Source organism: Cibotium barometz, chromosome 32 (assembly GCF_041138505.1).
Source record: "Cibotium barometz isolate CiBa-2024 chromosome 32, ASM4113850v1, whole genome shotgun sequence".
Taxonomy (NCBI): Eukaryota; Viridiplantae; Streptophyta; class Polypodiopsida; order Cyatheales; family Cibotiaceae; genus Cibotium; species Cibotium barometz.
In genome coordinates, this window is record NC_141077.1 from 3,802,380 (window position 1) to 3,825,100 (window position 22,721).

General features: G+C 40.6%; 1 protein-coding gene across 2 annotated transcripts; it reads right to left on the reverse strand.

Moving 5' to 3' along the window:
* Positions 1 to 4,941: 4,941 nt before the first annotated feature.
* Positions 4,942 to 11,940, reverse strand: LOC147619744 (putative beta-1,3-galactosyltransferase 2). 2 transcript variants are annotated; one of them, XM_086825574.1, is made up of 11 exons: positions 11,293 to 11,940; positions 10,801 to 10,882; positions 10,649 to 10,713; positions 10,362 to 10,564; positions 10,160 to 10,223; positions 9,903 to 9,975; positions 9,673 to 9,793; positions 9,479 to 9,566; positions 5,859 to 5,984; positions 5,665 to 5,774; positions 4,942 to 5,490 (listed from the first exon to the last, which is right to left on the reverse strand). In XM_086825574.1, exons 1-11 carry the CDS (start codon positions 11,382 to 11,384, stop codon positions 5,474 to 5,476), a joined length of 1,041 nt encoding a protein of 346 aa, XP_086681700.1. In that variant the 5' UTR covers positions 11,385 to 11,940; the 3' UTR covers positions 4,942 to 5,473. The 2 variants fall into 2 exon arrangements, with proteins under 2 accessions (XP_086681700.1, XP_086681699.1); XM_086825573.1 differs by having other exon boundaries at positions 4,942 to 5,563.
* Positions 11,941 to 22,721: the final 10,781 nt, after the last annotated feature.

Genomic DNA, 22,721 nt, shown 5'->3' on the forward strand with positions numbered 1-22,721 from the left:
TATCCCCATAAGTTTTAGCGCGATCCTGAGCGCTACGAATGCTGTCACGTGCGGCTTTGAGCATATCATTCATATCTTCAAGGAAATCCTTGACAGATTGAATCTTCTCCTTTTCTAGGCCTACAGCCATCGAAGATCTCAGCTGGAATCCATACATTAACATGAATGGTGTAAATCCAGTCGCTGAGTGTTTGGAGCTGTTATATGCAAACTCCAGTAAGGGCAAGTACTCTTTCCAATTAGATTGCTTCTTACTAACATAAGAACGCAACATATCCTCTAGAATTTGGTTAACTCTTTCAGTTTGACCATCAGACTCCGGATGATCTGCTGTACTCATACTCAGAGTAGTATCCAACTTTTTGAAGACTTCCCTCCAAAAATGACTGTTGAACTTTCTATCTCTATCCGACACTATATCTGCAGGCAGGCCATATAGCTTGTAGAGATGTTCAATAAAGAGCTTGTAGAGATGTTCAATAAAGAGTTTTGCCAACTCTGGCGTTTTAACAGTTTTCTTCGTGGCGATAAACTTTGCCATTTTAGTTAACCTGTCCACTACCACCCACACCGAGTCATTCCCTCGACTCGTCTTGGGTAAACCGATAATGAAATCCATGGAAATGCTTTCCCATTTCCCTTGAGGAATCTCCAGCGGATGGAGTAGTCCTCCAACCTTAAGACGTTCATGTTTATTGACCTGGCACTTATTGCATTTCAGCACATAAGTCTGGACGTCCTTAAACAAACTAGGCCAATAAAACTGTCTTTTTACTAGTGCATAGGTCTTCTGAATCCTAGGATGACCCGCACTTGGACTATCATGACTTTCTTTTAGAATTTGGGCTCAGAAGTCACCAATAGTTGGTACACATACTTTACCCCATTTTGACTTGAAAGCCATTTCAGACTTCCATGGTCCGTCTGGACCTCAAAAGTAGCACCATATAAATAGTGTCTCCACTTTTTCAGTGCATGAACTATGGCTAGTAACTCTCGCTCATAAGCCGAGTAGTTACGCTGCACACGATCTAACTTTTTACTCTCAAATGCAATTGGGCGTCCCCTTTGCATAAGTATGGCCCCAATGGCCTCATTACTAGCATCTGTTTCCAAAACAAACGGTTCATTTGGATCGACAATAGTCAAAACAGGTGCAGCTGCTACTACGGTCACCTTGAGCTTATCAAAGCTCTTCTGTTGGGCTTCCCCCCAACTAATGTTTTTTATTTTTGACCGTAACTGGTCAGTTAACGGGAATGCGATCTTTGCGTAGTCCTTTACATACTGTCGGTAGAACCCCGACATGCCAAGAAAAATCTGCAGTTCCTCAAGATTCTTCGGCGCTGGCCATTTAAGAATAGCCTCTACTTTTTCTGGCTCCATCCGCGTACCATCGGCGGATATAATATGGCCAAGGTAGTGAATTTCTGTTTCAAAAAATTCACATTTGCTCTTCTTTGCAAATAGTTTGTGCTCTCGCAACAACTCGAACACTAGATGCAAATGCTGTATGTGTTCTTTCTGTCTTACTGTACACAAGAATATCATCTAGGAAAACTACTACGAATTTTCCCAGATATGGACGTAAAATACTGTCCATCAGCATCATAAACGTCGCTGGAGCATTGGTTAGCCCAAATGGCATAACCAAAAACTCAAAATGCCCGAAACGGGTCCTAAATGCTGTCTTCGCAACATCTTATGCTTTTATTCTAACCTGATGATACCCAGATCTCAGGTCTATTTTTGTGAAGTATCTAGATCCATAGAGTTGATCAAACAACTCATCCATGCGTGGCATTGGATACTTGTTCTTAATCGTTATCTGATTAAGAGCCCTATAGTCTATGCACATCCGCATAGATCCGTCTTTCTTCTTTACCAGAAGAATAGGCGATGCCCATGGACTTAAACTAGGCCGAATGAAGCCTTTGTTCAAATATTCCGTCAATTGTTTTTCCACCTCCTGTGCCTCGGAGTGGCTTAATCTATAAGCAGGTTTGCTTATAGGTTTTGATCCTAGCATAACTTCGATGCCATGGTCTACTTCTCTAGATCGTGGTAAACCATCTGGCAAATCATCAGGAAAAACATCCTGAAATTCCTCTAATAAAAAAATATCTTCCTTTCAATTATGGCCGCCTCCCTCCACACACTCCATTGGAGATAAGGATGAGATTTTGGATGGTGGAAAACCATTGAGTGGGCTCCGGTCTCCCGGTCACGCGCGAACCTTGACGACCCAATCGAACCAGGCTCTGATACCAGTGTTAGATACCTTTAACGTCGCTACAGGCGCTACCACAGGAGGGGACGTCCTCTGGCTCACCACCCAGCCATAAAGGAAGAATGAGGATTGCCCCTCATCCCCCAGACTATATAGTGTGTGGCCTGCCGTCCACACTAGCCTGGCTGCCCATGACTCCGCATGGGCGTCCTCTCCCACTGAACCCCGGATGGCCTCGTCCTTGGCCATCCGATCTGCCGTCGGTCATAGGCGTTACAGCCTACGTGACATCTAGGAATTCACACATGGTTGCATCAGAAAAAGTGGCATGGCATACATTTATTATAGGCATTATAGCAATGGATATGTGGAATGTGAATTGTCTAGACAAAAGAGGATTCACATTTCAGCATAATGCTAGATCAAAGTATCAAGCGATGCTATATGTTAAATTTGCACAATGGAGATTTGAGCCTTGCGAAGGTATACCAGGTGGATTATGCATCACAATTATTGGATCATTATCCATTATGGGTGGGGATGCATTTTGAAATAGCTATGGACAATGCAAGGCTTCCATGTAAACGACTATGCATAGTCAATAGCTCCTACCTATTACCTCATGCGTATCGAGAAAAGGTATACACAATCACTACATTATTTAGAGAAGATGCCTGCTATGACCCAGACTTAGCATGGAGAAACTATGCAATCTATCATTATAGAATATGGTAGATGAGTTGAGTTTTCAGCAATGTGATAGGCTATGGTGGATCAAATGCAAGAATCAATATGGTTAGGAAGCAATTAGAAATTGATTAAAGCAAGATTAGTACACAATTAATCTAATAGCATAATGTAGGCATGGATACTCAAAAACCAGCAAATTCTCATTAGACCAATGCCTCAATTTATAGCTTTTACATCCACAAGGTTCCAAGCACCCACTCCCCACTGATTTCTCCTTGATTTGTGCCACCTCCCCTACATCTGGGACACCTTTTCCTAGAATCTTTCCACACCCCTATATTCACTCATGCTACCCTTGATTCTCTCATCCAGTAGATTCTTCTCACCTTTTCACTGCTACCCACTCAATTACGGACTCCCTTTTACAATCTCTAGCTAAGGGCTTGTTCCCACACACACACATTCACTTGCATATTTCAACACCTTCCCTCAAGTGAATAATTCTAGCACACCTTGACCCTATACTAAGTTTCCCTCTTACTTGGTAGCCCACAACCAGTGCCTCAAGTCCCTAACTCATAGTCCTTGTGACACTCTCTCTCTATTCTATACTAAGTTTCCCTCTTACTTTAGTAGCCCACAAAAAACCCTTGAATTTGACTAATTTCTCTTAATGGATTGATTTTTTATCATTAAGGATGATTAATCTTCCTCAAGAGATCAAAAATTTTAAAAATGTGTTAATTAAGATCTAAATGGATCATATGAGTAGTCGAAATTCGAGTTTTTGAGTGTTTTAAGAGCACAAAGATGCATCAAAACATCTAATTTTGACTTTGCTTAATTTTACTTTAAAAGAGAAAACTATAATTAAGAGTAATTAATCTCCTATTTTAGATTATTTTACACCATTGTTGATGCACAAAGATTAGCATTCCTTTGCTCTATCCAATGATGTACTCAATTGTGTGAATTAATTAGAGATTAATGATTAATGAGTACTTGATTAATATTAAAAAAAGATTAGTAAAAAGATTAATCTTTGCATGGACGAGATATTGGACTATATGAACAATATGGTGGATCGTAATTCTGAGATATATGTACACCCTCATATTGACAAGTATGTATACTTTCGTCAATCATTGCATCAATCTTTGCATGACAATTTTGGGTTGCAACAAATTGATCAACAAAACCACAAAGTGTTTTTTCACTATTTTTAAATGTACTTTAATGAGAGTCTCTCGCTTTGAGGGTTCTAGAGTAAAAATAGAATTGAGAGTGGTTTCACAAAAAAAAAAGGCATGTATATGTGTGTATGCATGTGTGCGTGCACGTACGTGTGTTTAGGTGCACACATACACACGCACGCACGCATGCACACACATGCCACACATAATTTAAAATGTAAATTTTTTTGTTTATTAGTATTATATTTTTAGTTAGTTACTAATATATGCCTAAAATAATATTCATACATATATAGGTTTACATACTTTAATACATAATACATTCACACACACACACACACATTACTCCAAAACTTTACCTCCTACTTGCATGCATGTGTTTCAAAGCAATGTGAAGCCACCTATTGAAGAATGGACAAATGATGATGATGTGTGCACGTACATTAGGATGTGTAAACAGGTGTGAACATTCGCGCAGCCACGTGTAGTTTACATGTTAATGTGCACAAAAATCTACTATCATACTTCAAGCCATCACCTCAATCATGAAGAGGACAGACTACGTGCATGTTTGCACATCTAGATACAAAGGCATAAGAAAACAATGTGCTAAGTGTGATGAATATCTAGTGTCAAAAGGCATAAGAAAACAATGTGCTGTGTGTGTGATGAATATCTAGTGTCAGAAGGCATAAGAAAACAATGTGCTAAGTGTGTGATGAATATCTAGTGTCAAAAGGTAAACTCCGCCTGACAAAAACCAGCATTATTAAGTAGAGCCAATAGGATGGAAGGCTATTATGAGGCATTACTTTGAACTCTTTATGCTCATTTCCAATCAAAGGAGATTTTCTGATTAACTCAGGATAACCTTTTCATTGAAAATACAGCAAGAACCTCCCGAATGGGTGAATAAAGAGCAAGCTGCATTCTCCAGTGAAAATTCTCAGTTCATTGCCTCCTGTAATGTCTGCAGCTGTGACAAAAAAATTTCACGCTTAACAACATTCAAGGATCAAAAATCCTCAACTTCTAGCAATGCCCAGCCTAAGCTTCTAGATACTTTGCATTCTTCGTTACTCGAGTCACATTAACAAAGCTTGAAGCAACTTGTCTCTCAATTGCTGACCATAGAATCCAATGCCAGTCAGAAAACCAGCAGCAATGACAGCAACTCCCCCGCCGGCATGGACTTCAAGCTAAATATTGGTGGAGCAATCCTTTAAAGCATGTTATATAGCGGTGACAAAGGGGATGAGGGAGAGACCACAAACTTGATAGTTTTACTTTTGCCTGCTAACTTACAAAGTGACATTCCACACCACACTTTCTCCCTCAGTGCACCGCTCATGGACACCCTTTATTCTTTCAACAGACCTGCATATCCCACTGCAAGACCAATCAAATGATGCAGCACATACATTGCCCGTTTGTGCTTTCCACTCACAATCTGCAAAGATACAAATTTTCTACTTGTTATCAATTTTTAACAGTAAAATCAGAAATTGAAAACAAAACTTGAGATATCACAAAGAAACATAGCCCATAAACCTGGAGGAGTCCCACAGCAAAGTCTTCTATCATCTATGTGCTCGATGTCGAGCCCAATGAACCATGATCCCAATGACACATCCTCATTAGCATATTTGTGCAATATCTTCCTGTAAAATAATACAAATTATACTTGACAAATAAAGAGTTTGAGGGTAACATGACCGGTTCAGTATGAACATAGAAAACCTTACTCATTTTTGTGTACATATGTTGCCAAGTCTTTAGAGATTGCATACAATTGACCAGTTGCATGTCTGAAATATCTATTTCCTTCATCACCAAATTTCCAATATTCAGGTTCATGGTACCGGACACCCCTGACATGCCCACAAAAGAGGATTAGTCACAGCGCTCTGAGCAGACAAGTAAAAGATGGGATCAGAACAGAGTGCATGTAGAGTAGGGAAGGGAAACAAGCCATGGCTGCCAAAGAGAACAAACCAGAAGACAGGCTTAATTGCAGAGACGGGTGAGGATCCGTCCTTCAAGGGGCTATGTGGTGAACCCTCTCTGTATATGTCCATAAAAAATACCCATAATCCCCCTCTGGCACTCTGAGATGAGGCTATGAGGCGGAAAGAGTGATGCATATTATAAGCCTGTTGGGCAGGGAACCAAAGGAGTGAAAAAGACAACCCAACCCTGAGAATTGCAGTGGGAAAAAGAGGATCGACAAGGTAACTGTGAGCTGCTTCTTGTTGTTCCATGTCACAGTAGCACTCCAAATGAAAACATAAATCCACTGGTAGATCTCATGTCTGAGATGCACCTACATATGTGTACCCATATAGCTCCAATGGTACACCTGCTACATAAAACAATGCATAATCAACAATGGCCCTCAAGTACTAAAGTGTGCATCACACACTGTCAAGATGTGGTTTGTGGGGAACCTGCATAAACTGGGTCTCTAAGCCAACAATGTAGCTCAAATCTGGCCTACTGATCATGACATAGATCAAACTCCCCACAATCTTCCTGTACATAGTGGGATCCTCCAACACATAACCTGCATCCACACTAAGCTTGCCATTTTGATCTAATGGCACCGATATTGACTTACAATCAGCCATCCCATACTTGGACAACATGTCCAATACATACTGTCTTTGTGACAAACAACCAAATACCCTTAGGTGTGCAAATGAACTCAATTTCCAAAGAGTAGCGCAGATCTCCCAAATCCTTCATCTTAAAGTTCCTTTTGAGAAGACTTTTTGCATGCTCAATCTCTTCCAAGTTGTCATCCTCAATAAGATCATCTACATAAATGGTGATGATCACAATACCCTTATCACTTTTGCGTACATACAAAGAGTGATCTACATCTGTCCATATGAAAACCAATAGTGACAAGATACTCAGTAATCTTGTCATGCCATAAATGGTGATGATCACAATACCCTTATCACTTTTGCGTACATACAAAGAGTGATCTACATCTGCCCATATGAAAACCAATAGCCTCCCAAAACACTAGCCGGAGGAGATGACTAGAGCTGCCTCCCAAAACACCGGCCGGAGGAGATGACTATGACAAGGTGCCACTCTAGCCTATATATGGCTCTTCAACTTCCCATGCTTCCACTTATGGGATAATCCAAGGCACCTTCTAGCCATAGATCACATGCTCGAAATTGCCAACCTTCCAACACCCTCCCTCGATTTGAGCTCCGTAAGCCACCGAGGCGCGAGGGGGTCGCCCAGGATCACACATGCCTGAGCCGCCCAGGACACACACGCCAGGCTTTGATACCATGTTAGAATGCGCAGCGGAAGACTAACGCACACGCAGGAGACGCATCACCATCGAGCTCCATGAACATCCCCAACGGGCACTGTAGCATCCCTCTACCGGGCTCCCATCTCCCGGTGAGCTGCCTCCCAAAACACCGGCGGAGGAGATGACTATGACAAGGTGCCACTCTAGCCTATATATGGCTCTTCAACTTCCCATGCTTCCACTTATGGGATAATCCAAGGCACCTTCTAGCCATAGATCACACGCTCGAAATCGCCAACCTTCCAACACCCTCCCTCAATTTGAGCTCCGCAAGCCACCGAGGCGCGAGGGGGTCGACCAGGACCCCACATGCCTGAGCCGCCCAGGAGACACACGCCCAGGCTCTGATACCATGTCAGAATGCGCAGCAGAAGACTAACGCACACGTAGGAGACGCATCACCATCGAGCTCCATGAACACCCCCAATGGGCACTGCAGCATCCCTCCACCGGGCTCCCATCTCCCGGCGATCTGCCTCCCAAAACACCGGCCGGAGGAGATGACTATGACAAGGTGCCACTCTAGCCTATATATGGCTCTTCAACTTCCCATGCTTCCACTTATGGGATAATCCAAGGCACCTTCTAGCCATAGATCACACGCTCGAAATCGCCAACCTTCCAACAGATGTATGGGGGGAACTCCTTGAGAGACCAATTTTGATAAAGTACTCATCAATCCATTAGTACCAAGCCCATGTGTCCTCTTCATCCCCTAAAGCACTTTTCTTACTCTTTTCTTAGCATACAAACCTTGCTGCAGATGCCCAGCAAAAATGCTTTTCCTTTGTTGCATTTTAGCTGCCCAGATTGGGCTCCCTGCCTGCCAGGTTTGACCCCATATATGAAGGTTATGAATGACCTGCATCTGCTGTAAACATCCCATCATTGAGCACAACTACTGCATCTCCTGCATCCTTGCAAACTTATTTGCAGCCTTATTCTTTCCCCACAAACTCATAGGCCAATGTCTTCTACCTCATAGTGATAAATCCCCATCATTGGCACTGCATCCTACAGCTAACCTTGTGCATTTTTAACTCATACTCATAACTGAACCCATAGTTGCATTCCATACTCATATCAGTGTCACTGTGAAACGTTTCAGCCCCGAAACGTTTCACCTCGAAATGGGGGAGGAAGCGCTGAAACGTTTCACCCCTCAACAAGTGTTACGTTTCAGCCCCAAAACGTTTCACCTCGAAACGGGCAAGAAATGCTGAAACGTTTCACCCCTCGACAAGTGTTTACTGAAATGCTCAACCGAAACGGACACACACACACACACCCAACATACGTACATACACACACAAATGTATATATACACATATAAATACACACATACACATACATACATAGATACATATAAATATATATATATACGTACGTGCGTGCGTATGTATATATGTAATAGTCTCTGTGCTCAGGAGGGAGATAGAGAGAGAAAGAAAGAAAGTTATATTAAACGTCTTCAAAAGACCCAGTGGGTCTATGAGACCAAGAGTGAGAGAGAGAGAGAGAGAGAGAGAGAGAGAGAGACTCGAAACTGAGAACACAAAACATTGTTTCAAAAATGGTGTTTCAAGGTTTCACAAAACGTGAAACGCGTTTCAGCATTTCAAGGTTTCAGCCAAGCTGAAACGCATTTCATGGTAACCATGACTCATACTCAACCTCGTGACTGTACGGTAGTTTGCATGCCATACGGGGTGTTCAGTAGTCGATACAAAATGCACAAGCTTCTATATAGATTTTGAAGTATTACCCTAGACCTTATTAGGCAGCCTCTATGCCTCATTATGCATCCCAGATGCTTTCCCATGCAGCCCGCACTCATTATGTGTACACAATTGCTTTCAATACACCAAATTTTATGATTATACTATTAAAACTAGAAAAAGAGTGGCATACTTGACCTACCTTATCTTATCAGTATTTCCATACTTGTATCAACACGTATTGTACAAGGACCAAGATCATGAATAATGTTAAGAGAAATGTGAAGAGAAAAAGCATATGCAAACTCACTTATGAGCGAGCACCAGGCCCGATTTCATGCACCCTATGTAGACACGAGGATTGGTTCGCAACTTGGCTAGAATCATACATAAAGCCCCTGCAGGTGCATACAAGGTCACAATAAGCTTGCTATACTCATCACACTAAGGAAATAGCATATCTATTTAGCATCATGCAATGTACACGTCTTCTTGTCTCATTACCAAGATTGACATGCACATCATCATCCACCTTAACATAAAAATCAGCATCCCATATAGAAACTGCCGTAGCAAAATAAAGCTTCGTTTTGGCAGACAACTCATGATAACCCTCGACATGTCCCTGATCATCATCATATTGAAAGTCATCCCTTCAGAAACAAGAAAAGAGTTTCTAGCCCATGATAATGCAGAGCAAGGATATAACAGCTAGAAGGTTAGATGGTGCTAACTAGTCTAAGGATATCATGATGCTGGTTGCTTTCTGCTTCGATGGCCCGATCAAGAATACCACCAGCGGTAGCACTGCAATCACACAAGAAACAAAGTTGTCGGCCAGTTATTCCAAATTTACATAAACAGCCTTGAAGAGTAGCATGCACAGCACTATATGTATGTATATGTGTGTGTAAGCATGCATGCATACATGCATGAACGCATACATGCAGGTTTTGTATGTATGTTTCTAAGCACTGTAAAAACATTTGACCTGTGCCCAATGACAAATCTAATAACAACTCCTTTCTCTTGCTCCAGCTGCTTCAGCTTGTCACCTGAATTCCAAAAAAGTCAAGCATGCCTACAATTTTATGATCTCACCTATATGTCACTACACAGATGCTTCCTTAATTTTCTCAAATTGAGCTGATGTGGTCAGGTTGATGTTGGATTGCATAATCTAAGGACCTCACCTTTAGGCATCCATGTTTCTCGCACGGAGTCTCTCCGCTTCCGGCTGCTAAACGCCGTGTTGATTCCAATCACAGCAAATGCTTTCTGGCGGCCATCTGATGTGTCGCTTCTGAAACTATCTACGAATGGAGAGGCATCTGGCAAATCTGACTGAAAGTCTTCATTAAAGTCCAAATGGAGCTGAAATTTGGACCCCTTGGATCTGGCAACAAAGCTTGAAGCTGTTCATGACATGCTAAAACTGTAGCATGTAAAAGTCCATAGTATTAGGGAGCCATAAACTGACCCGGCAGATTTCTGCCCACCAGTGTTGCTCCCCATTTTAGCCTTTGTTCCCGATTCGTTATCTTCCTGGTAAAAGCAACAACCCCAAGAGTTACAAAACAACGGCACATTGCAAAAATTACATTTATCATGGTTATTATAAGACAGGCTTACGGCTTTATCCCCACATCCAGCGTGTATTCTTTGCTCTTCATTCAGCTGCAGCAGGCCCTGATTCTCTGAAAGAATCCACATTCTGTTTCATTCCAAGTGATTGTTATGCCAGACAAACCCCATTGACTAGTCCATGGGCCTGCATGATTGGGGTGTGCGGGGTCATGCATGTGCATGTGCATATGCATGTTGAGATGCTACCTTCAAGAAGGTCATATTTTCCATGGCATTAGAAATGCTACATCACACCTCTAGGTATATAAACTAGTGGGAAGGCAACACAGGTGAACATTTGATGTCCACCACGGCAACCCATTCCCCACCTTGTACAATGCAACTTCTACCCCTTTCATGCACGTAGTCTAAAGGCGAGAATTCCCACCCACCTGCATACATAAGGGCAAGAGGTGGATATGGTGTGCGTGCACCTGCATGTGTGATGGCAATGAGAAACCTTGCAACTTCACTTCAGATGAGAGCAATGAGACTAACCTGTTGGTGAAGAAGAGGCCAACACAGAAACTTGCTGCACACAAAAGGATGACCCATTTGTAAGGCAATACTCCTGATCCTTTGGCAGGCATTGCTGGTTGCAAAGTCACATTGATGTCCAGCTTATTCTGCTGCCCAGATTTTGAGCGCCATCATCGTCAAGTGTACAGGTAGCATTGATGTCGAGCTATGACCCATGAAACTTCAATTTTGATACGCATGGTTTAATCGCCATGCCTAAGTGATGTATCACATGGCACGATACATCCACTTAGGACAAAATCCAGCAGTTATATGTCTATGGCTAGCAGCTGCATGGCATGTGTCATGCATGCCCTACATCAGATAATTAATTAAAACCATACCTTAAAGACAGTGATTAGACTGATCAACATACATGATGAAATTTGACATCAGCCATAACGCATACACATATCAGAAAAACCCTAAAGAGATTGAAGGTGATGACTGAGGATTAAGACTGTATTTAGGCTAACTGATTACATGGACACACTAGGTGTGATTAGGTTAAATTGGGGTTGCTATCATGAAGCCAGGAGAAATTCAGGGAATTACAAGGAAAAATACGGTTAGGAGGATGACAATGCAATTTTTTCGTTTTGATGAGGACTACCACTACCTCACCTATCCTTTAGTTCCTTTAATTATTTTGGGCACCTTTTGAGCAGTCCCTTGGACTCTTTTTAGTTCTTCCACTCTTTTTAGTTCTTCCATAGTCTTTTCCTCTATTGCATCACCCACAGTCTTTTTCATTTCCACCTACACACCCATATGTCTTTCTCCATTCGACTCCCAGGGACTTCTACTACCTAGTAAATTATTATATGTACACAAACACAAAGAATTAAGCTCCTAGTTTTTCCACGTAGGATTAAGGATCATATCTCTATCACTTCCCTTTGATCTAGAAATCCTATACTTATTTATCCCAACATAGACCCTACACCCTCATTATGTGGTCGTAATGGATGACTAATTTAGGGCCCCTCGCTCCCACATCCCAAAGATGGCACATGAGCCTTAACCTACCACTTTGGTTTTAGGATTGTGGGAGTATAATCACGATAACATGAAATACTCCTTGTATTTTACACATCTTCATTGAGGTGAGGAGCTGAGTGTAAACTCCAATTTTCTTTTTACATTATATAAATTGGAAATGCTTAGATGTTTACTGGTGAATAACCTTGTATTGACAATACCACATACTTACATGAAGTTGACGACATGGTGTTGTGAAGCCCAAGCTTGATGTTTTTTATGAAGAAAACAATGTTGAGACTACATTTTTTGATACAATAAAGCCATGATGATAGATGTAGCAATGTTCTTGCTACTCCCAGTCGCTTTAAATATGGTAACTCTCTCTATCTGGTTGTTTATGTTAACTATTAAGAACTAGCCATATAAAAACAACATAGTGCTGAATCAAGTTAAGATGCTTGCTTTGCTTAAAAGATGCTCAACTCCTTATTGTTTCTCCCTGATGTTGATGAGAATGTTGACATAAAGATTCCATGATTTGTAGCTTAGCTTGTAGTCCTTGTGATTTCTTGTGCTATGCACTACTAAGGTTCCTCTTTGCATTGGGGAGATGGGCCACTGATGTAGCTTGTTGATCCAAAAAACACTAAGAGCCTCATTAACTCTCCTTTCAAAGATAGGATTATGAGATACATATCAACCTCTCTCTCTCTCTCTCTCTCTCTCTCTCTCTCTCTCTCTCTCTCTCTCTCTCTCTCTCTCTCTCTCTCTCTCTCTTTGTGCATGTGTATTCTCACAAAAATAGCCGTAATAATAACATAAAAAAGAATGCTCTCTTCTTTATGGAGATGTTGATACATGACTCACAAATTATGAAACGCACAAATAGAATCCTTAATAAGAAATCTTCACAAAGAACACAAATCATAAGAGAATCCTATTAACTAATCTAGGATCCAATACTATGAAAAAATTCATGGAGAGAGAACAACACAATATCAAATCCATAATGATTTAGAAAGTACAATCTTGAAGTCAAGGCTTCAATTGTATTAGTATTCTCGTCTCACAAATTATGAGTGTAAGGGCCTCATTATATAGACAAAGACATTGATTATAAGGATTAGCTTGAGCTTAAGGACCTTTCTTTATAGAAAGTTCTTCCATGGACATTTTCATATTATCCTCTATTGCACCACCCAAACTTTTCCATTGCTTTACATACTTATGTGCCTACCTCCACGTGAAATCAAAGTGACTTTCACTAATTACAAATAACCCTAGAACTCTCAACCATATACACACATATGCAAGGAGTTATACCCTTGTTATCCACATATAGGATTACAAGATCATATTTTTAACACTATAGTCTTTAAAGTATAAGACCATTATGTCCCTCAACCCCTCAAATACAAATTGGGTGGCAAGCCCCCATAACTTACATCCCTTTTACTTAGCTATCTTTTAAATCGATAAATTATAGGGAGCTATTTTCCCTTTCTTTTGTGCCATGTGCTAATTATTGATTTAGAGCATCCATGAACAGCATGCAATTAATGTAGAATATTTAGAAACAAGGGATTATTTGTGAGTGTGAGCGACTAAAGCACTTTAATTTAAGAAAAACCTCACCACATTAGATTTCTTCATAGGACTCCTCTAAGTTGGCTTGGTAATGTTCCATTGTTTTACAAAGCATTTGACTTCAAACTCTTAATGGCATATGACTCCAAATATCATCTAAGTCGGCTTGGTAATGTTCCATGGTTTTACATTGCATACGACTCCAAAGTCTTAATGGCATCGTTAAGAATAATTTGTTAAAGCTCCATATACTTTATGATCATTTTTTTCTCCAAAGTCATAATAATTTTGAGTTCAAAAGCAAATGCATAACTACAAGGAAAATCTTTTTGTCCACTATGAAAAAATCTTTCAATTGTTATATTGCTATATTCACACAAATTGTTAGAGTATCCTATGTAATAATTGGCACTACAATGTCCATTATTAAATCTAAGGTTATAAAGTTATTTACCTTGTGTCTATTATTATCTCCTCTATTTGTTCCTCCTCACCCTCCCCTCATTACCCTTTTCTCTTGGCCCCTCCTCGCCCTCTCGTCATGGTCTAAACATAAAGATAGAGAATCATGGTGCACTATGTATGAGAGAGAGAGAGAGAGAGAGAGAGAGAGAGAGAGAGAGAGAGAGAGAGAGGCACATATTTATATGTTGGCATCCCACACCAAAACCTGGGCTATCCCTTAGACCCTAGCATGTAGCCTCCTCCTCTAACACCTTCTCTAACACTCGCATCACCATGCATGTGTGCACGCACGTGCACACGCACACACACACACACACACACACACACACACACATAGAGTGCACATATCTATATGTTGGCATCTCACATAAAAACCTAGATTATCCCTTGTACATCTCTGTCACTACAAGCCTTGAGCATGGACTTTTCTTGGACTGATACTAGTGACCCTATCTTGGACCTGGATTTTTTGGACCGGTACTATCAAGGGGAACTAAGAATTTCTCCTTTCCAAACCCACTCACGATATATTTATGTACCATTAGGGGAGAGATGATGTGGAGCCACCTTTGTGGACCTATTCTACTTATTACAATTTCATCCCTTTACACCATGTTTTAGTTGTGAACATCACATGGCATCCTACTTATATTGGCACTATAAAACTTATTTTAGGCGCTATGGGATAGGACTCATTAAATCCATAATAGGAGATACCCCAAAACTACATGATGATGTGAGTCTAGTGGTGGGAGGACCCTATCAAGTAAGGAATACACAAGAAGAGCTCGTAGAGAAAGGGAGGAGGGTCAATCTTCCATTAGAGTATGGCGGTAACAACCGGAGTGGAGCTTTCGGGCGCAGCTGCATGGTGACAACACTACCTATGATAATCCCAGGTAATCGGCTTTCACGAGGTAAGTGACACATCTCGACTTTACATTTTTGTGCTAAACCATGGCATATTGGTTTCGTGATTGAGTTGTTTATGCTCTCGAGTGTGGTTGGGCAAAGCCACACGACATTGGGTTATTCCCTACATTTTTTCCATAGTGCCAGGGCTTTTCACTTGTAATTGTTCCGTAAATTGGTTGTGCTAGTATAATTTTTAACCACAAGAGAAAGATCTTTGATGTCATAGAATATGCAAAGAAATATCTTGGATGTCAAAGAACATTTAGTGAAATTTTTGAGAATTTGAGAACTTCTAAGTAATAATAGGCATAATGTTATTCGATGCCTTAGTAGTGGTTTATGTTTCATTGCAAGTGGCACTTATGGTTTAGTTCTTCCAAATGAAACACTAGCGCTATATGTTTCCTTTGTCATAGTACTTAAGGAAAATAAAGGTTGTGCTTCTTATTTCCCTTATCATAGTTCTTAGGGAAGTCACGTGCATAAATGATCATACAGTTTGCACACAAACACTTGTTTATAGATTTCTTGACTGTTTTTATGACTAAGAATGAATATGTTAACTAATATGGCCCATTTTATTCCAACTTAAAAGGATGTGAAAACATCCAAGCTTACTAGACTCTTTATCGAACATCTTTACAAACAATATATATAGTGTCTGATAGAGACAGGAAGTTTGATAGTCCTTTTTAAGGGAAACTTTTTAAGGGAAACCTTCAAAAAGATGAAAACTACATGAGCATGAGTACATACGACCATTCGTAGCTTGACGGTCAGGCAGAGAGAGTCAAGTGCTAGAGGATATGCTTCGTGCATATGTTAGCAACAAACATGAAACCTAATTGGAAGGAGTTTCTACCATATTTAGAATTTGCTTATAATAATTTGAAACATTAAGCAAGATTGGATTTACTCCATTTATTTTGATACATGGATTCTAGGTAGATCTCCTATAGTCATAGAGCTATCGATGGTAGAGTAGCTTACAATCTTGTGCTTTCTAGTGCATTCAGTTTTTCATGACAATGCAAAAAATAGTGGTCCATTAGGACAACGTTGTTCTTCCCGAGCTTTGGTTGAGTTCTTGGAGCCACACTCACTTCCACATAAACCAGAAACGGTTCTTGGGTCCAAAGATCAGAACAAGAGTATATTGTGTATCGATAGGCACTTGTTAAGTGAAAGGATAGGCCGGAGGAAGCCTCAACATGGAACCAACTAAGAACGTTTACCAAATCTTTTCCCCGATTTGTTTTGGCAAATGAAAACTATTCTTAAGGGTGGGTAATGTCACATAGCCTATATAGTAGTGTACATGGGCTCGACCACTAACAAAGGCTGAGCATCGGAGCATAATTGGCGTGAGCTAGTGGGGTTCAGCGATGAGGATACCCTAGTCGGAGCGCTGGCGAGCTATAGAACTAGGCGGTAGTGGCTGGGTGACCGGCCCAATCGGACAACTAGGCTAATGTGGATGGTAGGCCACATATCAGTGGGAGGTGTGTGTAACCACACCATTCTCATTCTCTATGGTCGGGCGGTGAGAATTGAACATCACATTCCTCTTGTCAAATTAGTAAGAGCTTTAGAGGTTGGAACTTTAGCAAATAAGCAGTGTGGAGGCGCTTCTTCTCCTCAATGCTTTTCTTCCTCGTGTTTCCCACCATTAATGACTTTCCTTCGTTGTTTACGCTGACGGTTGTCGTTGCTTTTCTTCGTGTTGCCCACCATTAACGGCTTTCCTTCGTTGTTTACGCTGACGGTTGTTGTTGCTTTTCTTCCTCGTGTTGCCCACCATTAACGACTTTCCTTCGTTGTTTACGTTGACGGTTGTCGTTGCTTTTACCTTGTTGGCTATACTAGCTAGCCTATAAGCTATTTATTAAATCTTAAAATCTTTTCCATTTTAAACTTATAAAAGCTTTATATTCTAAAAGCTCCAAAGCTTTAGCTTCGAAAGCTTTAAAAGCTTTATAACTGAAGGATTTACAAAGTTCTAAAGCTCACATATGGTCTTATAAAGCCTTAGCTTTACCAAAAGCTTATTAAAATCAATAAATCCTCATAATCAAAGCTTACAAGAGGGTAGTGAAAATCTTCAAATCAATCAGGCATCAAGGATTACAAGGAAGATGAGATTCTCAAAGGATTTATCAAGGCTTACTTTTTGGAGATTAAATCAAGGGTTCAAGGACAATTTGAGCATTAAGGTTCATCATATGGGCTTCTTTGACATCTTTTACCCAAGCTCACAAGAACACTTTTGGGCTTTTTGACACTTGAAGTTGTTGATTCTTACTTTGTAAAAATTGGTACATCATACAACTTCATCAAATTCAAAGCAAGGACATAAGTATTATTCAGCACATATTATTTTCATGCTTATTATAATAATTATCAAATTTTTATAGTTTTAGTTTTTTTCCTTCTCTATTCTTCACCATGACAAATCCACAAACACCTTCTATTTCAGAGTAACTCCTATTTATTCAAGCTCAATTAAATGAGGAATAAGCTAAGAGATTAGAATTTGGAGAAACTAATCTCTAGCACGAAAAACAAGCTCGAAGTGTTGACATTCGACTTACCATCAAGGAGACTTTATGAGAGCAAGAGCAACAAAAAGGAAAGAAAATAAGTCATAAAGCTTTCACATTCTAGAATTTTAATGGTAAGAAGGATGCAAAGACGGTGTTGTCATGGATTAGCTAGCTTGATGATTATTTCTCTATGGAAGAATTTTTCGAGAAAGATAAGGCTAAGTGTGCTACAAATCAATTGGTCAAAAGTGCATCATTATGGTGGAATGCAATCAATCATAAAACTTTCACATTACAGAATGTAAAAAGGATACAAAGATGGTGTTGCCATGGATTAGCCAACTTGATGATTTTTTTTGGGAAAGAAGTTTTGAGGAAAGATAAGGTTAAGTGTGCTATAAATCATTTAGTTGAAAGTGCATCATTATGGTGGAATACAATCAAGCAAGGACGAGAAAAGCCAAAAACTTGGAAGGAGTTCCAAAAGCTTATCAAAAAGAACTTCTTGCCATCTCAGCACAAAGCTAGAGCATGTTAACAATGGGACATGCTTCACTAACTTGACAAAGAGACTATGCAAGTTTACATGCTCGAGAAGGCCAAAAACCAGGGCCGTATCCAAAGATACGGATGGCAGTACACTTCTCTATAAGCATGACTTTATGTATATTATAAGGTATAAATGCATACCCTGTATACCTAGATAGGGCTTTTAGTGTAAGGAGTGGAATCTCTGCATCCTTGGAGTACTTGCTGTGATATATAATAAATATATTTTTGTCGATAGAAGAGACGTAGTGTGCAAGAGCGGCATCTTGCCCAACTCTTGCACGACTAGCACCACCTCGTCCAAGAAATCCATTGGCGTCCTCAAGCTCTATCTGCATTGACAAAGGACCAGGAGGGAACAAACTAAAGTAAGAAATTATTCAAACAGACTGAAGCAATAAGAATTAAACTAGACAAACTAAAGAAATAATTAATTCAGGTAACAAAAGTAATAATTTACCTTCTGGTTCTCATCCTCCTCCAACTTTGCTGCATCCCAAAGGTTGATGGAGCCCTCTTCGTTTTCTTGGTCAAGTTCGAGAACATGTTCTTTACCAAACTCAGAAATGCCCATATTCTGCTAAAGGGCTTGAAATTCTTCCTGTGATGAAGGAAGAGAAGCTTCATTCTCCTTGGCTTTTTTAAAGCACAAGGACATTTCTTCTGGGGCCTCTAAGAAGTTTTCTGTCACTTCTGTGTCCAATGCGAGAAATTCATCCTTATGCTCATTCTCTACATCGAGAACACCGGACGCAGCTTCACAATCATATATTATTATAGCAAGACAGAAATCCTCCCTGAAATTGTAGAGTTTTTGAATGTGGGAGAGGAGGAGGTAATACTTCCCATTAATTAGGAAGGACAGTAGCCTAGGCATGACGAAATTGGACGTCAGTCGCTCCCCATGGACGGATGACGTTCCTTCATCAATGATGGTGGAGGCCTTAAACTCTGCCACATCAAAATTTGTGTTGAGAAGTTCCTCCTCCTTCTCGGACACAAGGTCCAGGCCCTCTTCTTCTGTAGACTGAGCACTTGAAATAAAGGACTGCTCTGATTTATCAGTCCTTCCTTTGAGCTCCTCTTTTGTGTAATCCTCCTTTATCAGCATAAAGAAAGAGATAGGCAACAAACCCAAAATGATATTCTAGCAACCTGCATTTCCTGCCATACACTGGGTACATGTCAACACAAATCTTGATACGTTGATCATCTGAGTAAGTGTCCCACCTCTTCGACATGCTTGAATTCTGAGACGAGGTGATTGTGAGGGTTGACATGTGGACATACGTAATGGACCCATAAGAGACGGTCCCTCCGCCGACCAACCTGCAATAGTCTGTCCACTCTCCCTCTAAAGATATCCTTGCCATGTCCTTGATAATCTCCTCCCCAGACTGAAAGGAACGTTGAACATAGGCTCTACATGGCAAAGGGATTTCTCCTGCCCAGCCCTCCTTAGCAGATCAAAGAGATGCTCTGTGGCGCTAAGCTCGTCCTTAATCTCATCCAGCAATAAATCATCCACACATTTGTAGCATTGTACAAGTCAGAACCCTTAACCTCCATCGCTTCTCTGATCCGGGTGGAATCCGTTCATCGTGTGATAAGGGAAAAGCAACAACACAAGAATGCACCTATCGCACCGTGGACGGTATGGTTGTGGAAAAAGCTGACTCGCACCGTGGACGGTATGGAAAGCGAGAAAATTTTGAGCGTAGAGAAAAGCAGAAAAAAACTCGCACTATCTTTATATAGGTCAAATAATAGGGATGACGTCACATGATTGAGGATCGAATGCCACGTGTCGAAGGGCTTATGTCATCGTCGATTCACGAATCGCCGCGTGTAGGGCTAATGCAGTCAACGCATGATTGCGTTTTTCTCTATAAAAAAGGAGGAATATTTTCTTTTCCATGGTTTTTTTCACAATTTTTTCCAATTGCATTTCTCCACACTCTGCTTGTGCAGCTCGCTGAATCCATCCATCCCAGCCCTTGTTTCAAGCACCTGCTGTAAGTTTTTCTCTCTCTTCTCCTTTTCTTTCGTTGATTTCGTTCACGGTGCGATATGGTAGTTCTCCATGTTTTTGAATCGACATATCGCTCCATGGATGGTTGGGTGAATTTTATTGATAAGTTCTCTCTTTCCCTTCTCTTTCGCTGATTTCATTCACAGATATGGCTATTCTCCATGTGAAATCGAATCGACATATCGCTCTGTGGACAGTTGGGTGAATTTTATTGATAAGAGATTTCGTTCATGGTGCGATATATCTATTCTCCATGTTTTCGAATTGAAATATCGCTCCGTGGATGGGTCTGAAAATTTTATTGATAAGTTCTTGTTTTGTTCACCGTGCGATATATCTATTCTCCATGTTTTCGAATTGAAATATCGCTCCGTGGACGAGTCTGAAAATTTTATCAATAAGTTCTTGTTTTGTTCACCGTGCGAAAAGTATGTTGGTCTAGATTTGGATTCCCCTTATTGCGCGGTGGATGGTGGTCGTGTGACTTGGCTAATTACTCTGCCTTCTCTTTTCTAGTGCTGTAATGGCGGGCACAAAACAGACCGTTAGGAGAGTTTCAGTGCCAGAGCCAGAGCCAGATCCAGTCTCGCGCCGAATCCAGTTCCGGTTCCAGATATTCTAGAGAAAATTCCAAAGGACGTCTTAAGTGAATCTATGCTTCTTCCTGATGTCAAGCCCAGCACTAGCAGGAACATTTCAAAGGCTAGGGTCACTTTGCAGAGGCAAAGAAAAATGTTTGCAGAGATAAGGAAGGCGCAGGCGGCTGTCAATCTCCTCATCCCCAAAGCTCCTTTCTTCAGGATTGTTAGATCCATAAGCGACAGAATAAAGTAGAAAGGTTACTTTAAATGGTAGAGTAGCACCGTCGCATGTGTTCAAGAGTCATGTGAGGACTTCCTTATAGACTTATTCAAGAGTCATGTGAGGACTTCCTTATAGACTTATTAAATGATAGTAACATTTGTGCTGCCCATGCCAGGAGGGTCACACTAATGGACAAGGACATGACATTAGTAAGCAGAGTTAGGTATAGGTATGATAAGTTCATGCGACCTCTACCATTCAAGGATAGGAAGGCAGCAGAAATCCTCTCCATTCCTCCTGCTTCGAAGAGGAACAAGGCTTCTGACAAGGTGGTTATTGAAGAGGTGACAACACCATGTCCACAAGGGCTTAAGAGGCTTGTAAAGGGGGCAAATCTGAAGGGAAAGGAGACATTATTAGAAGAGAATGTCGATAGGGATGATTTGGCAGAAAACCTTCTAAAGTTGGAGGGAGAGAATAACGACAAACTTAAGGCAGTGCTTGGTCAGATTATATGCAATGTCTCGTATAGCGCCGACGAGCCCATATCGCTCCAACGGATGTTTATATGCTCGTTAAAAAGAATAGAGAGATCAATGATAGTATTGTGCTTACTTGTTTTTAAGGTGTGTACTCTTTACCTTTTTTTGAATGCTTTCTTATTTTGATTTTTGTTTCCCTTTCTTAATGTTTTTAATTCAATCTGCAGGGTACTGTTGAAAGAGCTTTTGCTAGACCAGGCAAAGCAAGTATATATTTGTGATCCTTCGGTATCAACTATCCTGATTGACCCATCAAGGGTCTGAGAGGACCTTGCTCCTTATTTCCAAGGAGTTAGTCCTGGTTGTTGTGCTGCCATATATAGAGAAGTATGTATTTTCTTTGGATTTCAAACTGTTGATGGAATTTAAGTTATTAGTTGCCTGTGTTAGGTTTCTTATATTTTTTGTTTACTTTCTCAATTTCAGAGGGCACTGGTCTGCCTGTTTAATAAATGTGGTGAAATGCCGGATAATTTTTATGAATAGCCTTGTTGGAATGCATGGATAGTCTAAATTGTAAGTCATTATACTTTATATCGTTTCCTTCTTGCTTCCTAATTGTTGATTGTAAGTCATTCTTTATATCATTGACTATAGGGCATGTAAGAGGGCGATTGCATTGATTGAAACTCTATGTCCTAAATTAAAAAAGGATATAGAGTGGAAATTTCTCAACCAACCCGTTCCTATGCAAAAGGATTCGCACTCTTGTGGCTGGCACGTAGTCGTAAATTTTTAGAAGTTCCTCCTTTTTCCAAGTACACTAATGCTGTGTAAGTTTCTTGTGTCACTGTAATATAATTTCTCTATGTTCATTTCATGAGAGATCCCGCATTATTCTAATTGACTTTTATGTTGTTGTGTAGTCTGTTCTCTCAGATGAATTCTGGCTGTGGAGTGTGCGGGCAAAGGCAATAAACATTATCCTCAATAATGCAATTACGCCTGATGACCCTGACTCGCCACTTCCACCAGTTTGCTGGCACT